Source organism: Rattus norvegicus, chromosome 3 (genome assembly GCF_021556685.1).
Source record: "Rattus norvegicus strain SHRSP/BbbUtx chromosome 3, alternate assembly SHRSP_T2T, whole genome shotgun sequence".
Taxonomy (NCBI): Eukaryota; Metazoa; Chordata; class Mammalia; order Rodentia; family Muridae; genus Rattus; species Rattus norvegicus.
The window spans coordinates 27,071,851-27,095,728 of record NC_141536.1 but is presented as its reverse complement, the minus strand read 5'-3'; the positions used below and the strand labels follow the sequence as shown (position 1 = coordinate 27,095,728).

General features: G+C 37.5%; 1 protein-coding gene across 1 annotated transcript in view; it reads right to left on the bottom strand.

The window, feature by feature from the left end:
* The window catches only part of Kynu (kynureninase), a 150,764-nt gene that overhangs the window by 52,385 nt on the left and 74,501 nt on the right, over positions 1-23,878 (bottom strand). Inside the window, 2 exon segments of the mRNA NM_053902.3 lie at positions 6,276-6,349; positions 7,487-7,585. Of these exon segments, the coding sequence (NP_446354.2) occupies positions 6,276-6,349; positions 7,487-7,585 (173 nt within the window).

Here is a 23,878-nt window from a genome sequence, read left to right as displayed (position 1 = left end):
TCAGCCCTCTAACAGTCTCCTCACCCACAAAAAAGAGCTTAGAAATAGCTTATGTAATTCGCTATAGAAACGTGCAACAAGTGCCTTGTAACTACAGCAGCAAATGAGTAAAATTCTTGGTATAGACAGGATGAGTCAGGTTAATAGAGCCATTGCAGCAAAAACACTCCAACATTAGATAGCAAATACTAACCTTCTAGAATGTACTTCACTCCCTGGGATTCATTCCACACCAGATGGACCACTCATTTCTGCATAACTGTTCTTCCCACATCCATAATGAACATCTAAAATTTACCTCAAACTCACCATACACCTGAAATCACCATACCTTTACTCCTACCCATATCCTGTTCTTTATCTCTTTGAAAGCATTCGTTATCAGACTGCTGCTGCAATATACATAGCACTGTGGTTAAAAGAGGAATATTTATGTATACCTATATATACTTTTAACAAATATATATATTTAACAAATTATATATATGTTATATATAATATATATAAATTATATATATGTTATATATATACAAAACATATATATTTGTTAAAAGAAGACAATTTCTTTATCTGAAATAACATCTTTAACCACTAGATGTCAGCCTTTTCAAGCAGCAAAAGCTGTTTTTAGCAATTGTGTCATGACAGCCTTTAGACTCTTGCATTTGAATCAAGGTTGTTCATATGATAATAAATATTTTAACAAAAACAACAAAAGCCAACTTTATCTTCAGTTCTATGATGATGGTGAAGGCATAGCAATTAGAAGTTTTATTAAACACAATAAAACAACTGAAGCCTCAGAGCTAACAACGGAAATACAATTATTAATTGGTAATAGTATTAGCATAGATACTTTGAAATTCAATTTATATGTGATATCTGCGTGATAATTGTTATTCCAAAGAAAACAACCTTCAATTTCAATATAGCTTTACCGAGCATCACGTCTGTTTATGGAACCCATCTAATTGAGTGTCGTATTTTGACATTTTCAATCTTCCTCTAACATTTTCCCAGGGATGCTCTTTGATTTGCAGATGTATAAAGAAGGAAAACAGTGCAAAGCACAACGTGAAACTTCGGCAAAGCACTAAGCCCCCCATCACAAACAAGATTAGATCACCAGGCTCTGTGCAAGTCTGCAACATCCCTCTCTTACAGAGCTCTAAGTCCCTAACACGAATTAACACATGATCCTAGGCTTGGAGGAGAGAATTAAGTCTGGAAACAGGAAGCCTTGGAGTTAGTCATTCTGACATCACATTGAGAGAAACTTTAAGAACATGAAGAAATGAACAACAAACAGAAACGCAAAAGCCAGGCTTCTGTACTACAGCCTGGCTGGTTAAGCCTGATTCAAGCCAATCCACATGCCAGGCTGACTAGCTAAAAAGCAGTATATCAAAATATTATCTTTCAAAGACATTGAGCCACAGCTTATACAAATACAAAATAAGCATCAAAAATGGAACTTCCTTCTCAGTATGATTGACACACCTGTCATGAGTGAGGCGCTCGGAAGCTGAGGTAGAATATTCTGATTTCCAAACAAGTCTCGCCTACACAATCTGCCTTGAAAGTCTAAAAAAAGGAAGGAACAAAGGAAGGAAAAGAAGAAAGGGAAGAGGAGGAAGGAAGAGAGGAGTAGAGTAGAAATAAGGTCACATTAGAGAAAGAATTTCGGGAACAGAAATTCAGTCAATCCTTCAAATGTCCACTGAAACTGTTGACAGTCAAGAATGACTTGATGTGCTAAAAGGTCAGAAACCATATACTTTGGGGTTAACAATTGTGCTTGAGAAAAATACTTGCAATTTGGGGAAAATGCTACACGTTCACTGAGAATCAGCTCCACTCCCATCCAGTAAGGATGAGAGAATGTCTTAATGACAGTTTTAGAAGTGTCACCCAGTGTTACACTTCCTAAAGTTTTGAATATATTTATGTAACTTCATATGAATTGGTGACATATAACAAAATTAAGTGGCAGCATTTAGTGCCTTGGGATAGATAGATAAAATTATTTTTCCCTCATAAAACGTGTGTCTCTAGTAGAGGCTGACATTATTACCTTTATGGTGAGTACATTGAACATGCCGAAATATTGCTGGCATTGCACACCAGCAAGACGCCGTGATTTAGGGATTCCACAGAACGAAGCACAGGTGAGAATACTCGTTCCTTCCTGTTCCTCACGTACCGCAAGAGCAGTCAAGGGCAACAGACCTCTGCTGGTAGGCCAGAGCTTATCTCCTAGCATGGCCTGAAGCATCTATAAATTACTTTCTCCTCTGACCATCTGTAACCGGTTTGCCCTTCAACTTGATATCACACATCAGATCTTTTAACCCAATTTAAATAACAAAGAATGAGGCATAGCTGACATAGTTACTTGTAACACACAAGTTAAAAAAACGAATTCTTATATTTTCTATATTATAGAGAGAATGGCTAAACTAGATGAAATGATAGCAACACGTGTTTCGTTGTGTTGTATATACATATGTGTCTACTGTATTTGTGTGTTGTATGTGCCTGCATGTTTCAATCCTGTGTTTGGCATATGCCACTGTGCACATGTAGAGAGTTTAGAGGACAACCTTGGATATCTGTCTTCATGTTCTGCTTTCTTGTTCACTCTGACTATGCCAGACTTAATGGCTGCCCTCTGAACTTCTGGAGATGCTCTTCTTTGCACCTATACCACAGGCAGGGCGATGCTGCAATGTGTGTGCAACCACATCTGGACTCTTATGGATTCTCATAATACAAATGTTGGTCTTCATGCTTGGGCAAGTGCTTTATCCTCTGAGCCATCGTCCTGTCCTGGAAGCCTGAGGGCCTGCGTTCAGATCCCTAGCACCTATGTAAAAAGCTGGCCGGGATAGTACACAGCTGCAATCCTAGACATGAGTGGCAGAGACAAGAGTACTGTGGGAACTTGCTATCCATCAAGCCTTGCCAGATCAGATCTCCAGGTTCACTGAGAAACCCAGTCTCAAAATACAAGGTGGAAAGCAACAGAGGAACAGACCCAAAATCAACATCTGGTCTTCACAGTTAGGTATACATATGCATAAAGTACCACCACACATATAATATACACATTTTAACATGCATGCAAGCACACACACACACGCACACATATACACACACACACACTCACACACTCCAAAAATATGACTTAAAATATTCGCAGTATTCTTTTAACATGCACTATGTATTCTTCTCTGAAGATTTGGGATATAGAGGACTCTTTCATGTACCGACAGCAATATATTCCAGGAAAATACATGCCTGGCTAAGTAATTGTCCAAAGAAAAAGCACCTTTTAATTTTAGAAGCTTGAAATCTTGAAGAGACTTCAGACATGATTAAGTAACATGCAGAAAATGATCTTAAATTTCTAGGATTAATATGCAGAGAATTGCAGCAACGGGAGGTGATCCAAGGTCTACTAATTCAGATGTAATTTCTTTAAAGGTTAAATCATTGAGCCCAGTGGCTAAGGAACACAGAAAACTAGCCAACAGTACTGCATCATGTCATGGCCTTCTCTATGACCTCATGGAACACACTTCAGAACAAACACAAATAAGATGCAGAATGATATTATTTAATCTCCATGGCAGATACAAACAAGAGGCAGACAGTGAGATCCCATCATCAAATAAAAATGCATCGATGTGTTTGTGTACTGCATTTGTATTTACACTTATTCTAAAATGTGAGGAGTTTCATGAAGCAGCCAGTATTACTTTTGCATAGTCAGTCCATGGCTCGCTATTCAGTTTCTTCAGGTTTCACGTATAATTAAGTCTTGCAGGATAGAATATATTCCTTACAAGCTAGCTTGTGACACTGACAGCTTTAGAGGCAGATAAAATTTGAGTAACAATACACTTAGGCCTTCATTAGGCACAGTCTGCTTGTCTTTCATTTATATTGATGAGGAATAAGAAATTTTTTAATGTATAATTTTTTAATAATATTTTCTTCATTCCCAAGCTAGCATCAAAGACAAAGGAAAGACAGTTTTGGTATCCAAATGAAGATGTGAACAATCCCCAGGTTTCAAATGGACTGGAAGGAGGGAGGGGAAAGGGTAGGAAAACAGGCAACTAGAAAAAGAATTGCTCCCTCTTCTCATCCCCATGGAGGGCTGAGGGTAGGACACCCACTCCCAGTCTTACCTAGCTTAAATAACTTAAAACAACCTCAAAGTAGGCCTATTAGGAGTAAACATGGCAGCTATGGCTTCAGGTAGCCTCGTGCCAGGCCTTCGCCCTCTCACACCCACACCCTTGCCTGACTCCCCCCCCCCGCCCCCCCGCCATCATTCTGAAGAGATTCCACATCCAAGAGGTCTAGTAGGCCTGAGGAATTTAAGAGTTCATCTTATTTTGTTCATGCTCCTCTTTCAGTGAATGTCCCTGCATTTCTCTTCCCTACATAGCCAGATCTCCTATGGATTGGTGTGAAATGACAGGCGCCAACAAAGAGGGAAGATTTTCCACGAAGTTGAGTTGTCCACTGACATCTTGTAACTGCTTCTCTAGCTCCCACTTCTACAAAGCTTTATCATTCCCACAGATTTTTTCCTTCCTTTCTTTTTCCCTCCCAACTTCCCTCTCTGACTGCCTAACTCCCTCCCTCCCTCCCTCCCTCCCTCCCTCCCTCCCTCCCTCCCTCCCTGCCTCCCTCTCTCCCTCCCTCTTCTTTGCTTTGCTTCCTTCTTTCCTTTCTTTTTCCTCCCTCCATACCAACTTTCCTTTTTTCCTTTCTTACTTGTGGAGATTTTTAGATTTTATTTTATATTTTGAGATTATAATATAATACATCATTTTCCCATTGTCTTTCCTCCATCCAAACCTTCCTATATATCCCTCCCTCCCTGCTCTCTTTCAAATCCATGGCTTCTTCTCTCTTCATTAATTATTGTTACAAACCTATTATATACATATATATATACATATATATGTGTGTGTGTGTGTGTTTTTACACAAACACATATACATACGTGAGAAAGGGCTGACTGTGTGTTATTGTTCAGCCAATTGATGCACTCAACCCTTTGCACAGGTTTAATAGTTTAGGATTCTCAAGTTTCTTTCATAGGCAAGAAAAAACACGGTGCTGAAGCTAAGGGTGACTAGCTTATGTGTTTCAAAATCAATCCCAATTACTTTAGGATATGAATCACATAAATAGGTCTCCTTAGCCTAGATGATGTGTGTGGTTCAGTCTAGCTTCTCCCCAGGTATTATTAACATCTAGACTCATTTGCCTTTTCTCATTCTAACTCATAGTCCTTCTCTCTTCTTGCACCTCAGAACCAATGGTCAGGACAGGCGGGACTGTCTTGGTGGATTTCTTGGGTAGCTTATTGCTAGTTCTTCATGAAGGTCCAAAGCCAGCGTGACCAAGGGTAGCAGCATTGCCACCCCTCCTGCCACCTTTCTTAGGTTTCTTGCAGCAAAGGGTCAATATATCTGAGACCCCCTCATCATCTCCAATAGCCCTAAATGACCTTGATATTTCTCTGCCTTCTGGTTCTTTCACTTTTCATTTTTTTCTCTCTTCAGTTTGGGTTTTGATATTGAGTCCATTCGTGTATTCCCTGAAGTGGCTCGTTCAGTTATGTCAGACAATGGTCTCTCCCCTGTCTCCTCCAACTCTTCCTCTTGTTTCTTCCCTCCTCCTTCTTGGAGGAGGAGCTCTCACTCTGCTGCCCTTACTCTAAAGATTAGCTGGACAACTCAGAGGGCAAAGCAATATGAACTTGGTCAAGATCCCGCTTCCAATGGTTCATCTGGCACGTTGGAATTGGGGAACTTAAAAACACAACCTGTGACTTTCAAGCGATAGCCCCAACATTGTGGTTTGGGTCAGGAGACAGATTGTACTCACAGCAATTGGCAAGCCTAAGCAGCACATTTAAAAATATAAATTTCCAGAGGGCTTTTGCATTATTCCATTGGCTCTCCATGGTTGCAGGAACTCATTTTGCACTTAAGGTTTCTTTTCTTTTCTTTCTTTTTTTCTTTTTTTCTTTCTTTCATTCTTTTTTTTTTTGATAAATTACTTGTTCAGCCAATTGAAGTCTTTGGAAAGCAATTATTTCTGAGAAAGCACAGCATTGTTAATGGAGTGGTAAAATAATTACAATTTAGTCTAGATCCTGTTCATGAGCAATTTTAGGAATGTTTAACATCTTAGGAATATACATCAATTCATTCATAACAGAAAAAAAACTTGGAGACACTACTCACGCTGGCTTGATCGTGTGAGCGTGTTTCTCATGGATGAAGGCACCAGCCAGACCTCCAGCTCCTGAATTTAAATACTGGAAAGGAAGTGAAATTTTATGGGTTTGCCAGTAAACATGAGAAAGGTATAAACACTATTCTTATTTGTTTTAAATAAACCCATGACTTTTGACCAGTTCAAAATTAGTGATTATTTGAGCTTCTGTAGAAAAACAGAATATTGTATCTTACTGTTAAGGAAAACAAATGAAAAATATTACTAAGTTGAAAAAATGTGTGGCTATGTTATTTTCACCGAATTTTATTTAGATTATTGAGGTAGGAGATTAGGGCAGAGTGAGGTTCTGGAGAGTGCGGCACATATTGAAAATTTAGCTGGCCCAGTTCTCGCTTGTAGGACAACTAACTCTAGCACCAGGGTAGGGGCAGACAAGATGCAAAAGGCTGGCATCTAAAAGTGACCAGTGATTCATTAAAATGCTAACACATGCACATTGAGGGAGACATAAAATGCTCAAAACACAGATATGGGATGCATAAAGTTATATATGGAACTACATTTAACGGACAGAATATGCACGGAATGCACAAAACAAACAAAAGACCCGATGCATAAGCTGCAGTCCTTGTAGAGTAGAACCATTTGGACTACTAAGCATTTTGAGCACTTGCACACTTCTTACTTTAGAAATTGACCTTTTTCCAACACACAGTTCTATTTTGGCTGCTCTTCATGTTACTGTGTTTACATGCATTATGTCCTTCCTCCGGGACATTCCAGAAGTATCCATGGAATACCCAGTATCACTAGTATGTAGCAGCTAAACAAAGTTTTAACAGATTTCAAGGCATTTGTTCAAATGCTCTATGCCAAATAATTACTAATTTATCTATGTAAAATATTGTAATTTAGTTTTTATATCCACAAAAACTGTTTAAAGGCATCAATCAACATGAGTTAAGCTCTAAGTATGGAGTCTTTCTCTATATTTAATTTATTTTCATAGTAGCCTAGACATTTAATGAATAAATTTTCTACAGCTGTAGGAATAATAGAAGTAAGTTATTTTTCATGTTACTTTATCATATGACCTCACTAGTTTCTAAAGAAGAAAACATGGCCTTGACAGAAATAGAATGTAAGTTGGGGACCAAGCATTTTCTTTAGATTAAAAGCAATGTGAAATAAAAGGATGTCAGGCGTTATTTGCTACCTTGTAGGAGCACCAGCAGGCAAAGTCAACATCCCAGTCATGTAAGTGGAGTTCAACATTTCCAACCGCATGCGCTAGGTCAAAGCCAACAAAACAGCCCTTGGGAAGAACATACAAGGTTTCAATTTGCTTAATGATTAGGAAGGAACATTAAGGACAAATGTCTCAAGCCTAATGCAATATATTGAATGGTAACATGCCCGTCTGATGCCCCAGCTCACAACATTTGACCCATAACTCCCTCCACCCTTTAGGCAACCCTTCAGAGTTCATTTGTGGGAGATAGAAGGGGTTTGCTTAAATTCTATTTGTGAATATTATAACAGGATAGTAGCAGGTCCCAGTCCCCAACAGATTTAGAGGGTCCCAAGGACATCCAGGTTGTAGAGCTAAAGACCCCTGTCCTATCCTCTGCAATACAGCACCACATAGCACCAACTAGAAACAGAAGGCTTTAAGATCTTTGCCGTTCACCTCAGTGCATCTGTGCTCTCAATCACCCTGTAAGTCCTTCCTTTTCTCATGCTTCCTCCCTCGTTTACCATCCACTTATACACACATGTTTCATGCTGGTCTTGCTTTCATTTGTCTGTTGTTCAGCTGCTTTGGGGGTGTTGTTTATTTTGTTCCATCCAGTTTACTCTAAGTTACTTTTTTCTAGTCTAGCCTGGTCTACTCTATTCTTCTATGCTGACCCATTTTATATACTCCCCCTTACCCCCATGGCTTTTCTTCTTGTTCTCATTCTTAGCCCCCATTTCTTTTCTTTAATTATAACATTCCATCAATGTAACAATCTCTAAATCCTGTAGATCCTAACTAGATCTCAACTTTCCCCTCCTGGCTACTTTGCCTACCTTAATATCTTTCCTTCAAAGTCAATCAAATACTAAACCATTCTACTTATTTATCTTACTCCACTCCCCTTTCTAATCACTTTAACTAAAATCTGAGTATACTTCATTCTGTACGTGGTGGTTTGTCTTGCAGTAGTCCTTGAGGCTTATGTGAGTATGAAAATTACTTAGTGGTAGTATCAAACAAGTCCTCTCATTCTCCCAGTTAATGTCCTACTGAGGGAATTTTATAGAGTTTATGCCAGGTATCCAGAGCTTCAGATGTGCAAAAGCTATTTTCTGAATTATACAATCCACACTTCTTCATCCGAATCTCATGTGAACAGTACAAATCCTCCAACCAAAAGAATATAGTTGACTAAAATTAAACCAAGCAAAGAAGTCTCATCAAATGCATTTCTCAATGCATTAATAAAAGAAACATTAGCAAACAAGACAACATAACTCCTTCAAAATTAGTTACTCCTGCAGAAATGATACTTAGTATGAGTAAGTTAGATGACCTCCTAGAGAGACAACTTGAAATAATGATCATAAACATGTTCAAAGACACAAATAGCCAAACACAATAAGGAGGGGCATAGAAGATATGAAAGAGTTCAAAAAAAGAAAAAAAACTATTGAAGAAAAACTAACATGATATAAAAGTCATAGTAAGTAAAGTAAGATCAAAAGTAGCTAAATAAAAATTTAACCATGTCTCAACAATAGAATGGACCAGTAAGAGGAGAAAACACTGAGCTTTAAGACAAGGTCGAAAGACTAGAGGAATCCAACAAGGATAGTGAGAAAGGACATTAGTGGGAATCCCAAGATGTATAAGGTCCCTCTAAAAAGACCAGATCACAAGTTGTACTCATAAGAGAAGGAGAAGCAACTTATTCTAAATGTATAGAAAACATTTTTTAAAGAGTCAGGATTGAAAAATTAGCAGAGTTCAGAAAAGAGATGCCTATTCAGAATGATAAGACCTAAAAGAACTTCCTTTAATCATGCTCTCACGAAAACATTATATAAATAGGGCAAAGAAAGCATACTAAAAGCTGCAAGGCAGAAACACCTAGACCTATATAAAGGCCATCAGAAGAATGGTACATTATTCAACTGGAAGTCTAAAGGCTAGAAGGTCTTGAAATGATGTGTTTTAAGTTCTGAAAGATAACCACTGCCAGTCCAGGGTGCTACATACAGCAAAGCTAATGACCCTAATGTAAGGAAAAAAATAAGAACTTTTGTGATAGAGATAGTCTAAATAAATTGGTGGTCATTAAGCTAGCTCTACACAAAACACTTAAAGAAGTCCTACAAGTGTAAGAGAAGCATAAATCATCCCTCCACGAGGCTACTGAAAGAAATAAGTCATACTAAGCCATGGAGGGAAGAAAAAAGAAAATACCCTACAAAATCAGCAGAATGGCCAGAATCAATACCCAGCTTTCAATAACCCTGAATGCTAATGGTCTCAATTCCCTAATCTGCAAACACAGCCTAATAGATTGGATCAAAAAACGCATGTGTCATATATTTGTTGACTCCAAAAAAAAAAAATACACTGTGTCACCAAATTGCTACTTTAGAATGAAAAAATGGAAATCTATCCCAGGCAAATAGCCCTACAAACAAGCACAGCGGGCTGTTATAATATCTGGCAAATGTAATTTAAGCCAAACCTAGTGAAAAAAGGTAAAGACAACAATTCCATACTTATTAATGGAGCAATCAACCAAGATGCATTGCTATTCTAAACATATATGTCCTGAAAACTGGCATACCTAATTTCATAAAATAAGTACTGTCAGAGACTAAGTTACAGATTAAGTCCAGCACAATAGTAGATGTGACTTCAATATCCTACTGTCACCAATAGACAAGTCATTTCCCACAAATAATAGATAAATGAGTGAATATTTTAATGAAATGAAATCATAGATCAAATGAACTTAACAGACATCTACATAGCATGCCATTCAAACACTTCATTATATACAATATGCATTAGTCCATAAATCAAGTATAGTAAATAGAAGAAATTTTAAATCAGTCCTTGTATTCCCTCTGACTACAATGCATTAGAACTACAGCAGCAAGAAAAACTCCAGACCCCACACAAACTTATGGAGATTAAATAATACACTATTTAACATTAAGATCAAGGAAAAAATAAAACCATTACTAGAATTAAATAAAAATGAGAACACAACATATTTAAACTTATGGAAATGAAGTTTGTAGCTCTTCATGCTTACATAAAGAAATCGATTGGTTTGTAGTAGTTGACTGTCTTTTTAAAATCTTATTTTTTAAAAAGAGAAAGAACATGAAGTTGGGTTGAGGAAGGACATCTGGAAGAGTTTGTGGGAAAAACGTGATTAAAAATATTTAAAAATAGAAAACAAAGTAAAAATGTAAATGAAACAAATAAATTAAAGACAAGGAAAGAAAACAGGGAAATGAAGGAAAAAAGAAAAGAAATAAGAGAGATCTCAAATAAGTAAATTAATAGACACACTAAAAGTTCTGGAAAAAGAACAAACACCATATAAGAGAGGGAGAGAAGTCATGACAATCAGGGCAGAAATTTGTGAAGTAGAAAACAAAATAAATAATACAAAGTGTCAATAACATGAAGGGGAGGTTCTTTGAAAAGATAAATAGATTAACAAGGCCTTAGTCCACCCCAACCAAACAGGAGAGAGAAAAGACCCAAGTCAATAAGATTAGCAAGGAAGGACGGCCATTACCGTAATTATCAAGGAATTTCAAAGCTTATCAGGCCTTCTCTTGAAGGATATTGCAGTGAGTTTAAAAAATGTAAAGAACTTGGCAAATTTCTAGATGAAAATGAATTTCCAAAAGTAAACCATGATGAGATAAAATTTTAAATTGATCAATAACATGCTGCAAGAACAGTAAATCAAACAAACAAACAAACAAACAAACAAACAACAACAAAAAGAGAAAAGAACAAAGAAAGCCCCAAACAAAGAACATCAACCCAGAAACAAAAAAATTTTCTCCAGCGAGGAAACGGTAAGCCAAATTATCTTTAGTTTTCCACTTTTTCCAAATTTGAATTAATGAAAACATCAAACACAAAATGAGGAGGAATACCAAATAATACTTTCTCTCCAAATATTTCCCTTTTTTTTTCAATTCGTTTCCCATTTCCACCCCAACATTACAAGCTACTCTCTGCTGGCTAGGGACCTGCGCTTTGGGTGAAATCTGCATAGTACTTTTGGCAGACACTCCCTCTTTATCTCTCATCCTGTCCTTTTCTTCCACTATATCTAAGACTTGCCCTGGATGTTTCCATGTTGAATATTTACAGATAATGTGTGGACACTGAAGATACTGGGAGATGGGTGCGAAGCTTGCTTTCCAACTTAGCCAATAAAATTCCTTCCATCCCACAATTAAGTTTATCTGTCTGGATTTCCCTCTCGATTGGTTGTATATCATGGAGTTTCTGATAGACAGGCCACAGTAAAACACAAAATTAGATATTGGAGGGAAAAGGCCAAATTCAAGCAAATTAACACATCTAAAACCAGAAATAAACGAAATGCCTGTCATGTGGTTGCTGGGATTTGAACTCAGGACCTCTGGAAGAACAGTTAGTGCTCTTAACCACTGAGCCATCTCTCCAGCCCCTAGAAAGAAACTTAATGGTTAACTTTGAACCAAATGCTTCAGAAACAAAATAGAATCCAAACTGAACTGTATTTCAACTATCGTCTCAAAACAAATCCATAGATCATCCATTGAGGCAAGGAAAGTCCAACCTCTGGAAAGAACTCTCCAACATCCACCAAGTGGGGTAATACTGAGCATGAGAGACTCATGCCAGTACCTGACACAGATGTGTGTTACTCCTGCAATGAGTAACAGAACAAAAGAAAGTCATATATCGTGTCACTTTCTCAAGTACTTTCATATGAATATCAGGTTGATGTAAGAAAATAGAAAAATCTGTTACAGGTCCCAGATGCTCTCTAATGATATTCTAAGTCTATTGGCTGGTGAAGGCAATTGCTTTTGTTAGAACACTCCCAAATATTGCACCTGATAGTGACAAGGAGGGCAGCTCCCACCCAGAGGCGAACAATGCATGAGACTAAAGGTAGCCTAAGATGATTGTGCTCCAACAGTACCACATTCAAGCTCTCCACAGTCTCTGGTGTTCTTCTGAGTCATTATTCTATTCAACTTTGTAGAATTCTTAATACAGGTGTGGCTTTTAGTCTTGGAAATTCAGTTCACAAAAACTATACTTATTAGAATATGACTTTATTTCTATTATTTCACAAAAGGAACACCTTATCCATAATATCTACCTTATATTACTGTTTTCTTCTCATGTGGAGAGATGAATTTGTACCATTTTTACCCCAAATTGAGGAATATATATCATATAAGCAAGAAATTATCTATAGTAATACACCTCTTGAAACTGACTGGGAAGCAATACAAGAAATCCACAACAAGAAGACTTAGAGATCATCAGAATCTGGGCTTGAAGATTCACAATTAGGCTTAATAGACAAGCACATTTGTTACCATGCATTGTGAGATACTCATATATCTGAAATTCTGTGTTGGAAAAAAACAAACAAAAAAACAAAGTCATAAAATTTAAGTGATCTTTCTACTTACTCACATTTCTAATTAGAGGAATAGTTTTTTAACAAGAGAATTTTTCAAACTTATCTTTCTATACATTTTTAAGAGTTTAACTTTCTTAGAATACCCAAAGAAAAGTCTGTACGTTATTTCATTATTAATTATTCATAAAGTATGGACTATGAAGAAGGCACCAAGTTCACCTACTGGATCCTGTTATTAATGCCCTGTGGTCACAGCCATGGCATCATATCAGAAACCCACTCCAGACTCTCATAGTACATTTTATTGAATGTACATTTTTTTTGTATGGATGGCAGAAAACATAAATTATTAAAGTGGGGATTGTGGCAAGATACAAACTTGAGATGATCACAGTGTAATTTTACAGAAGATTCGCTAGATGGCAGCATCTTAAAAGAAAGCATAAAACTGAGCCCTTCCTTAGCTAGTTCCACTATTTTTAAATGGAGTAGATGACTTGCAATTCAAAGAAAAGGAAAAAAGAAAAGGAAAAAAGAAAAGGAAAAAAGGAGGAGGAGGAGGAGGAGGAGGAGGAGGAGGAGGAGGAGGAGGAGGAGAAGACTTAAAAGCTTGTTTTCCTAGTTTATACAATTTTTTTTTTAAAGTCACAATTTTTCAACAGGTTTTATACCAAAATTTACCGCAGATGGTTATTGCATAAGCATTTTGACACAATTACATGAAATACAGTTGTGCTTGGCCAACACAATACCTTACTTTCTAGCCATCCTTGAATAATTCTGGTCATTTATTTCTCAAATGCAAATCCAGTCTGCCTTTCTCCAGTGAACTTTCTAAACCACAGGTTCAAAGAACACCCTGCTTTTCCTCTGAAACACTCTAGTTAAGATCAGGACGCATGATGCAGCAGTTTCTGCTGTAGCTCTTGGGCTTCTATAAACTGGTCCTTTCTAGTTGTCCTGGCTCAGAGACCCTACTAACCCCTTCCTTTAGTTTATACCTTCTCCTTGACACCATTTACCTTCTCATTTTGCTGAAACTATGATCTTAGAGTCTCTCAAAGTTCAATGGCTGTAATCTTTACCCTGAGACTTATATATAAATGACATTTGGAGGTGAGGGTCTTTAGGTAGTAGTTAATTTTAGGTGAAATCATAATGTGCTGTATAGTGGCATTACTGAGGATGACTTAGAAGAGTAAAAGAGAGAAAACAAAACCAGTTTTGTCCTTGCTCTGTTTCCCAGGTGATGTCTCCTGCCAGGGTATAATGTACTGTAGAAAGGCAGTTTCCAAAAATCCCAGCTATTGATCTTGGACTTCTCAACCTTTAGAACCACAAGTTAAATAGAACAACACTTCCTCACGAGTGAATTATGAATAGGCTATACTATTCACTTAGAGCAATAGGAAACAAATGGGCCTGGATGGCTCAGATTATGTTCCAAAGGTAGGCACCTTTCCCAATACATTCATTCCCCTTGTACATATTCTTCTGCAAATCTCCAATCTTGTTCTATACACTGATGCAATAAGTGAAAATGTTGAGGAAGTAAGGCAGAAGAATAAACAAAAATCATACAACGGCTGGTAGATATTCTCTCATCTGATGTTGGATTTTCTTTGTAAGAGAGTTCTAATTCACACTCATAAACTTAGCACTCATTCAGCTCACTCACACATCCAGTTAGACTTGAGACCTCCTCCAAAAAAACTTTAATGGGAGCACAAAATCTTGGGTTATTATAAGCAGATGGAAAGCAGTTCAGATACATGCAGGTCCCAAGTGTCACAACTGTACCTAGTTCAATCTTCATCCTCTTGCCAGCTTTGCCACTTCTGGGCTCAAAGAGCTTCATGTCTTCCACAATGCTTTTATCTTCTTTCCTTTTCCCAAAGACCACAGGCTTGTCACCCAAGCACTCAGTCTTAGTAGTGCGATCAAAAACTCAGCACCATTTGGGTTTGGTTTAATATTAGCCATGAGCCGGATTCCAGGATGTGTATGTTTTAAGGTGAAGTCCTCAACCTGAAATCATTTACTATGGATGGACTCGCAGCCAGTTCATTGTTTAATATGATGTTACTAACTTGGCACATGAATCCTGAAGTGATTGTGTGATGAATAAAAAACGATCCATTACAAATTATACAATTCCCTGTTTTCCAGGGCACGGAGAAGCCATGCTTTGTGCTGCCTTTGGAGCCCTGTCTGCAAACAGCTTAAAGCCACATGGAGCAAAAGCTCTGTGTCCACTCCCAAAATGTCATGGAAGGGGCTGTCCATGGCTTAAAACAAGTGGTTAAAGGGACAGAGGCCTCTGAAAAGCCTGATGTTAAACTAAAAATGCGAAGTCATTGAGGTTTGTTCTGGATGCAGTTTTATTATATTTTTCTCTGAGGTCGTCTTTTAAAATGGTGGATTTTAGGTAAAGATAGCAGTTCAAAATGCTCTGGATTACTCTCAGGTAAATAAGAAATACCACATGAGTTTCGTTTTGTAAGCCTCTTTAACACAGTACCCACAGTCTTCCTGATCAGTGGAGAGGAATGCAGAACAGGGTTAATGCCCGCGTCTCCATCTCTTCAGAATTTATAAAACAATATAGACAATGAGATATCTGAAGGGGGTTAAGAGTATTCTCTGTTTTGATAATTTTGGAAGTTCAGCATATGCGAAATTTTTACTAATATTTGGTATTTTCCCTCTTCACCCAAGAAAGCCCTGTGAACAATGCAGAACACAAGACAGGTATTTACGTCAATACTTCGGGCTGTTATTTACCAGGTGTGTTTTGTATGCTCATAAGGGTTGTAAATTCACGAATGGTGTGGACAAACAACCATCATGCTAAGCCAGCTGGATTCCGACTTAGAGATGTAGCCATCTGGTCTTTGTCAGCACGCATAAGGGTAACTCTAGCCATTGGTAAAGCCAGTGTCTGAATGTTCACTGAAAGGTGCTAGACCAAACTCCGTTGAATGACGCAGCTCTACAGCCAGAGCCACTAACACTGTGCTAGGCAGGTCCCTAGTCTCCTCAGTTCCTTCGAGGCGAATTGTGGGCTTGACCTCTTATAAGACAGCTTCCAGAATAGTGAAGTCTTTGAGATTCCTGCATAGCCTTCTTAACTCTGTTCCGAATCCAGATAATACTGTGTACTTAATTAGAATAATATTCTTATAAGAAGAAAAATATGTGATGGGAAAATTTGTTTAAAAATAAGTAAGAAATGTCCTGTGTACATTTATATGAGTGTGCGTGCCTGTTAACATGGTTTGACTTTGTAGAGAAATGTAGACATGTGGTGAATTCGCAGTAACAGATTTGCTAGGTAAGTCTGATGTTGGGTTTTGCAATGAGCTTTAGAAGTAGAGGTCTACTAAATTACTAGAGAGGGGGTAGGAGTGGAGTAGAGGATGGAAGTTGATAAGGTTTCCTGTCTCAGAACATTTGACTCCCAAATTCACTGCCCTGTTGACACAGTCATGCAGAGATACCATGGGAAAACAAAACAAAAACAAAAATCAAGACCTGGCTGGGCGTGGTGGCACATGCCTTTAATCCAGGGTACTCTGGACACCATAAATTGGAAGCTAGCCTGGGACATATAAATAGTTTTGTCAAACTTATTAAGACCTATAAGAGAGCCTCCTATCTTTCTACCATCTCTGTCAATCATCTCAATCAAGAATTCACAAGTTTGTTCCTTTTATTTGTAACAACTTTAAAAGGCTGTCATATGTCCTCGTCCTTGAGATCATTTTCTTTCAGCTCTGTGGTATGAGCAAGGATTAGTATTACTTTCTATATTAAGCCTCTTTTGTACCAAAAGTCAGTAATTCAGTGGGTCACAATTCTTTCCAAACAGTACCTAGGGTTATCTACTTTTTGGTAGTTTAGGTTGTGACACTTTTAGTCACAGGAGCGGCTCAATGGAAACAGCGGCTCTTCAGTATTAAAACAGAAGTGAAAACAATGAGTCTTAAGGGATGAGATAAAGTCTTTCTCATGCAACTACAGAAGTAGTTTTCAGAAGTCAAGTTGCATTGCAAAATAACTCAGCGTGCAAGTTTTTTTTTTTTTTTTGTTTTTTTTTTTTTTTTTTGTACCGAGAACTCTGCTAGTCAAGGTTGTATTAGACCTTAGGCTTTTGTAAGTAATGCAGAAGATGAAAACTACAAATAATGTGCATTATAGAAAATAAATCCCCAAATCTTTTATCCCAGCAGAGCGCTGCCTGATGATGAATTCTAAATGCTCGCACTGAAGGTCAGTGGCCAGCTGAAATCGAATGAAGGAATCTGGGATTATATCTCAAATAGCTACCCAGAGATTGAAGTCCGATGATTTAAAAAGAAATATTTTAATGCATAGGTGCATAGTTACTGGGTAACACTTACTCTTCTCGCTAAATTGATTCCACAGTTCCCGTTGTCCCAGATGTATCGATTGATGGTACTTAAGCAATGTATTTGCCGAGGAGACAACAGTTCCTGATAAAGTGAACATTGCTCTGTGACTTGCCTGTCCCAGGGAGCTTAATTTTAAAGATAAGAAATCCAGTAAGAAAGTGTTCTGAATTTAAAAAGAAAAAGAGAGAGAGAGAGAGTTTGTCACGAGAAAGGAATACACAAAAATCAAAGGACTTACTGAGTAGAAACGGTGCTTCAGCGGGTATGATTGTGACTAATAACAAGGCCAGCTCTTGGGAAATTGAAGCAGAGGCCTTGGAATTTTGAGGCCAACATAGCAATATTCTGACTCAAAAACTTTTTTTTTTGCTTTAAAATCTAAATGAAATTGGAATGGATGTCTAATCCATCTTTATACTCTTATTTATGTTGAAGGACGAGTCTAAAAATGAAAATGAAAATCCTCATGAAGTAGTTAACCTGTGCAAATTAAAGCAATGGAGTATGGGTATTTCATTAGAATCAAGCTGCTTTTACACACACACACACACACACACACACACACACACACACACACTTGTGTGTGTGGTTGTTTGTAACAGCATTCACTATGATGTAAAATGACTTGTTGAGAGTGTCAGAAGGGATTAGATGGAATGATTCTTTGAAACAGGTTGACACGAGCCCACCAAATGCTTGGTTTGGGCTGAACACCAAATGTGGATAAGCAAACTTTACTGAGCTGCATCAGTCGCCGAGCTATTATAACGTTGGTGGACTTTCTGTGTGTTATCTCTTTCACAGGAGGATCACTTCTACATTTTTTTTTGACATGAACATCTATGTAATCTAAATTATTCTTTAAGATTCAGTTTTCTAGAAGTGGGATTCACATGGTCAGAGACTCCTTGATGGTAAAGTGGGAAAGAAGAATTAGTATCATGGTTCTGTCCTTAATTGGGAGGAGAGACACAAAATTAAACAAGAGCTTCAGAATTGAGAAGGCAGTCCCATGTCCGTGATATTAGCCAAAATTTTAAACAAATTAGAACATGCATATGTATAAATTTCATCCTGTTAGTCTGGGTTGATATCGTGAGATGTGTGACATGTGTATTTGTTTATTAACGTATTTGTTCTTTGTCAGAATTTAAGTCAAATGCTTTTATGTCTGCACAAACTGCCTAAATAAGTTCTTTGAAGAGAGTAGAGTTTCCCCAAGTCACTCTTCTCTCTAGGTTCCTCTTTAAAGCCAATCTTCCCAGAACTGAAAGGTATAGAGATTAAAGAACCAAGTCTCTTGAATGTGTTATGGAACCCAGATCCTGAAAAGTGTTCGGGGACTTCCTGCTGCAAATCTGTGGAGGTTTGTGTAAATCTCATCCAATCCTCTAAAGGCTTGCACAATTTTAATTAGAAGGAACTCTTTCAGTGCCACATGAAGCACTAAAGAAATGCAAGTGCATGGACTCTGTAGGCCGCCATCCAGAGCTGCTGTTAGAGGGGCAGCTGCATGAACTACCCACAAGGATAGGTGGAAGTAACGTGTACTCAGATCTTTCTACATGAGTTGGAGAATGCGTTTCTGCGGTTCTGAGTGGTCATTTCTGAATGCTGGCATGGATGAGACCCTTACCTGGACTACTCACTATTTCCTATCCTTGAAAGCTGGGACTAAGCTAACACTCAAGGAAAGAGATGATAAGAAATAATAATTATTTATTTTTACTTTGTCTTTCATACCTGCTGAGATTTCTTTGCCACTGCAGGATTAATTTGAATGAATAAAGAGAGATGGTTTAGTGGGAAGAGATCTTCCGTGCCAGCCATTGAAAACATAGTTTTTAAGTAGACTCCAACACCAATCTTCATTATCTGCTTAAGCGGGCAGGGCAAGTGCTTTTGCAGAATCAGTTCTCTCATCTGAGCCCCGATGAAAGGTCACTAATGGGTTTTCTGAGAAAATGTTCTGAATAGCAGCACCCAAATCATAGTCTATTACCAGAAGTAGCAGCTGTTACTCTGTTCTCACTTGTAGGGTACATAATTTAGCTCCTGAAGAAAGACAGTGACCTAGTATTTTTATTAACAAGCTTCAATCCTTGGCTGGGCAGGTTCTGAGATATTTTAACCTGACTAGGCTAATAATACCCAGACAAACGACCTGTGACTCACCAAATGCTCTTGCATTGAGTCCTTCTGTTCCATGTGTGTCTCTCTCATCACAATCTTGTGGCAACTCCTCTTGGTACCTCCATGTGTCTCCCACACTTCTTTTCCTCCTGGTCCTTCTCTCTCCCCTCTCATCTCTCTGGGACCAACTGACTGGTATTCTCTTCTGCCTTGCTAATTGGCTGACAGCTTTACATTAACCAAGCAGAAAGTAGTGGAGAAGAATGTTTGCAAAACATTAAGACAGGTATTGCTTCATAAAAACAACAAAGTCCAGCCTGTCCTCAACTCTCTGCTGGTACGCAGATCAGCAATTGAATATCAACACAAAGACGACCTTTACTCAGTGTACAAAAACATCTTCCAACAGTCATCTTTTTAGTCTTATTGTTTAAAAGGCTAACACCAAGTTCCTGTGACATCTCAGTGATAAAGCCTTTAGGTAGTATAAGACCCTGGATTCAATTCCCAGCATATGATGTGCTCTGTAAACCTGGGAATGAGTGGAAACGAGAGAAGGGACATCTTTCTAGTAAATTTAGTGGAATCTCTTGTGTCTGTTTTGAAGGAATAAGGCAAATAAATGCTGCTTGGAGAGTAAGACCAATGGACTCAGGAGACAGGAAGAGCAAACTAATTCAGAGGCTCTGCAGCATGCCATAATTTTCAGGTGGAAACTTCTGTCTCACAATTTATATCCTTTACACTCCCTAATTAATTATCTCCCCAACCTTCTTCAGTGGTGGGCATAGAACTCTAGGATATATGTATTCAAGACTAGAACTCTACCACTGGCTACCCTTTATTGAACTCCTTTATTTATTTAATCTCATACATACAAAAGCAAGAAAATAGACTCAGTGGTACCATCTTCTTGCACAATCTTAGGCCTGACTGACAAAGCTCCTACAAACAGAAAATGAACTTGAGCATTTTAATTTATTTATTTCAGTTGGCTTAAGTGAGAAAATAGCTTAAGGTAATCTCTCATGTTTAATTTAGTTCGTTTAATTTTTAATGACCTAATGGAATACTCTGATTTTGAAAGTGATCTCAAAACTAACAAAATTATGCAGATCAGAATTTTAGGGTAGCTAGATGCTATTTGCAGTTTTCCTGAAAATAATCATACTTAAAATTCTGTTCCTCATGCAACACTGTGATCCATCAACTTGCCTGACCCACACTTTTGTTGATTGCACACACATATGTATTCACAGACCTACCGTGTACTTAAAATAAATCACTTTACGGACAGCACAGTCGGCAGCCTGTGAATTTTGTGGAGTTAGTCATTGATACTCTACTGATGTAAGCCTCCTATACTTGAGAGTTGAAATAGGTGTAGAAATAATTGTAAGGCAGAACAAAAGGAAGCCAGTGATGTATTTCTCATGCATTCTTCCAGACACAGAGATACAAAAACTTTTATGTGAAGGTCAAGAATTTCACACACAGGATCTCTAAAGCAGTGATTCTTAACCTTTAACACAGTCCCTCATGTCGTGACTCCAGAACTATCAAATTATCTTCATTGGTACTTTATAGTGTAATTTTGCTACTGTTATGAATCATAATGTAAATAACTATGCTTTTTGATGGTCTTAGGCGATCACTGTGAAACTGTTGCTAGATCCTGAAGGGGGGTCACAACCTACAGATTGAGAACAATTTCCCTAAAGTCAGGAAAGTAACATATGAGTTGAACCTGTGAGAAATATTTCACTTTCCTCTTGTAAGAATGCCATAGAGTAAGCATGAATATTATGATCAGCTATGGCTTAACGTAAGCATGAATATTATGATCAGCTATGGCTTAGCTTCAGCACCAAGGACAGCACAGAGCGAGCTTGACATGTTCTAAGGTTAGAGTTGTTTTCAATGCTCAAATGAAGATCCGAACTTCTCGTTTCTTCCTGAGATATTTGCCAATAGCAGTTTTTACTTAAAATATCATGGCTTGTAATTGCTGATATGTAATTAAAATTGTAAGAGCCACTATGTTTACTAATAGAATGAAAGCAACAAGGAGAATCTTTAGAGCAGGCTTTTGCCTGTTGATCAGGTCGAGGTCAAACCAAGGAATAAAAGTAATGGACATTTAACTGTAAAGATTCTGCCACAGGTGGGGAAAAATTTTAACTTTTTTCTTTACTTAGAAATGACATCTTTATCTGCAGACATCTCCAGCTTGATGGGAAATCAAGAAACATCCTCTGAGAAGATACTTTTTGGATAATTTCTATACCAATCTTAGCAGTAAACTCCCCAAACAACTTTCCTTTTTGTCTGTTTTTAATTATACACGAAATGTGATGATATTGTATTAAAATCTATACAATAATCCTTGAAGAGACCTCTCCTAAGTTTCTTCCATCATAGCCAATGTTTTAAGCTGCCTGTGGTGATGAATGCTTTCATTTCCAAGACTCCTGCTGAGGCAGGAAAGTGACAGGCTTTAGGTCAGATAACTGCAAATAAGACCCTGTCTTGACCCTGTTCTGGAGAGATGATTCAGTGGTTAAGAGCACTTGCAGCTCTTGCAGAGGACATGTGTTTGGTTGTATCCATAAACATCTGAAAGTACAGTTCCAGAAGATCCAAAGTCTGCGTCTGACCTGTATAGATACTAGACATATATCTGGTTTACATGTCTATGTATAGGAAAAATGCTCACACACATTAAAAAACAAACACAACTAAAAGAATGAAAAAGATTTATTATAGATAATAAATCCCCACCTTCCCTCTCCCCTTATGTAGATGTTTTGTGGGTAAATGAGCATTCTCCATCTCAACTAACTTTTAACCTGACAGTCCTAAACTTTTCTGTTTTAATAACTCACTTGGAAAATTAACTGGAAAGAGAAAGCTACATAGGTGATTTCTGTATTTTATTTTTTATTCTATGTGGAGTTTTTGGTGCCAGATACTCACAGAATTCCATGGTTTTTCATATTACAGTAGCAAATTAGTTTAAATATATTAATATGGGTATGTACATTTTATGTTGGAATTTTCAAACTTTTTGTTATAACAAAGACAAATCAGTCTTTCCTGATTAGTAATGGGGGAGAAAAATTAGTGTTAGGGAAACAGCTTTGAATCCTAGACAACTAATTATAAAATGTGCATCATCTAAAAATCAAAAGGAAACAAAAACATAAACAAAATCCTCTGACTATAACATCTCCTTCAGAAGGTCCTTGAGTTACGAGGTTTAATATCAGAAAAACACTTCTCCCTCATGCCTAAAATAAGGATGGATGAAACATCACAAATCCTGATTGACAACTAGGAGGCTTGCTTTTCCCAGATCCATAATCCTAAAACAACATCTGGTGTCTAGAATACTGTTCCACTGGGAATTAATTACTTTTATCTTATATGGTCCACTTAATCAAGTCTTAAATAAAACACCTGATAAAGATTTCTTAGAAACAGCTCTATAACTTTAGATTCCTGAGCACTGATCCTCACCAATTTATTTTGACTTTGTAATTTCTGGATCTCCCATGGGCAGAATTATGCATACTATGGATAATTTTCTTTGTGTAGCACAACACTGTTCTACCACTCCAACAGCCAGAGTTAATAGGATAGTCTGTTTAAATTTTTCTTTTATTTCACTTCTTACAAAAGAGAAGACTTATGTTTTAGCAATCATTTTATGTGTCACTGAAGCATTTTTAATTTTCTTAAGCATGCATATACACACCTACATGTATCTATATGTATGTAAGTATACATTTTCAATTTGCTTTTCCACGAATTCCCTTGACAGATTCAAGTCTAGCTCATATTTCAGGAATTCAGTGTAAAAACAACCTTCAGTGATTATTTAAATACCCATTTTGATTATAACAGAAGGAAAGATAAGAATCAAGGGATCAAAAACTACTCTGAGGTGCATCACAATGAAAGTCTTCATGTTTTTTTGATGATAATGATGTACTATTTCATTGTGCCCACTTTTATTACATTCCAGTCCATTTTCATCCTGGCAGGCTGGACTTTTCTTTCAAAAATTAAAATAGATCTACTTTCTTAAATAGCCAAAACCTTGCAACCGTGGGTCTCCATGGAGTTTGTATGGCTTGTAAGAGGCTGCCTCTGACTCTGCCTCCCTCATGCACTGTCTTATTCTTTTTTTTCTAAAGTTCTAAAATTAAATTATACTGAAACATTTCTTCCTTGCAAACCTATTAATACTTTACACTTCTGAGAATAGTCCTTACTATATATCCAGCCCTGACAGAAAAGGTCATAGCTAGAAAATATTTCTGCTCATGTTGCGAGAACCGGCTTTGTCTCATCTCTTCTCAAAGAAGGTCACCCCAG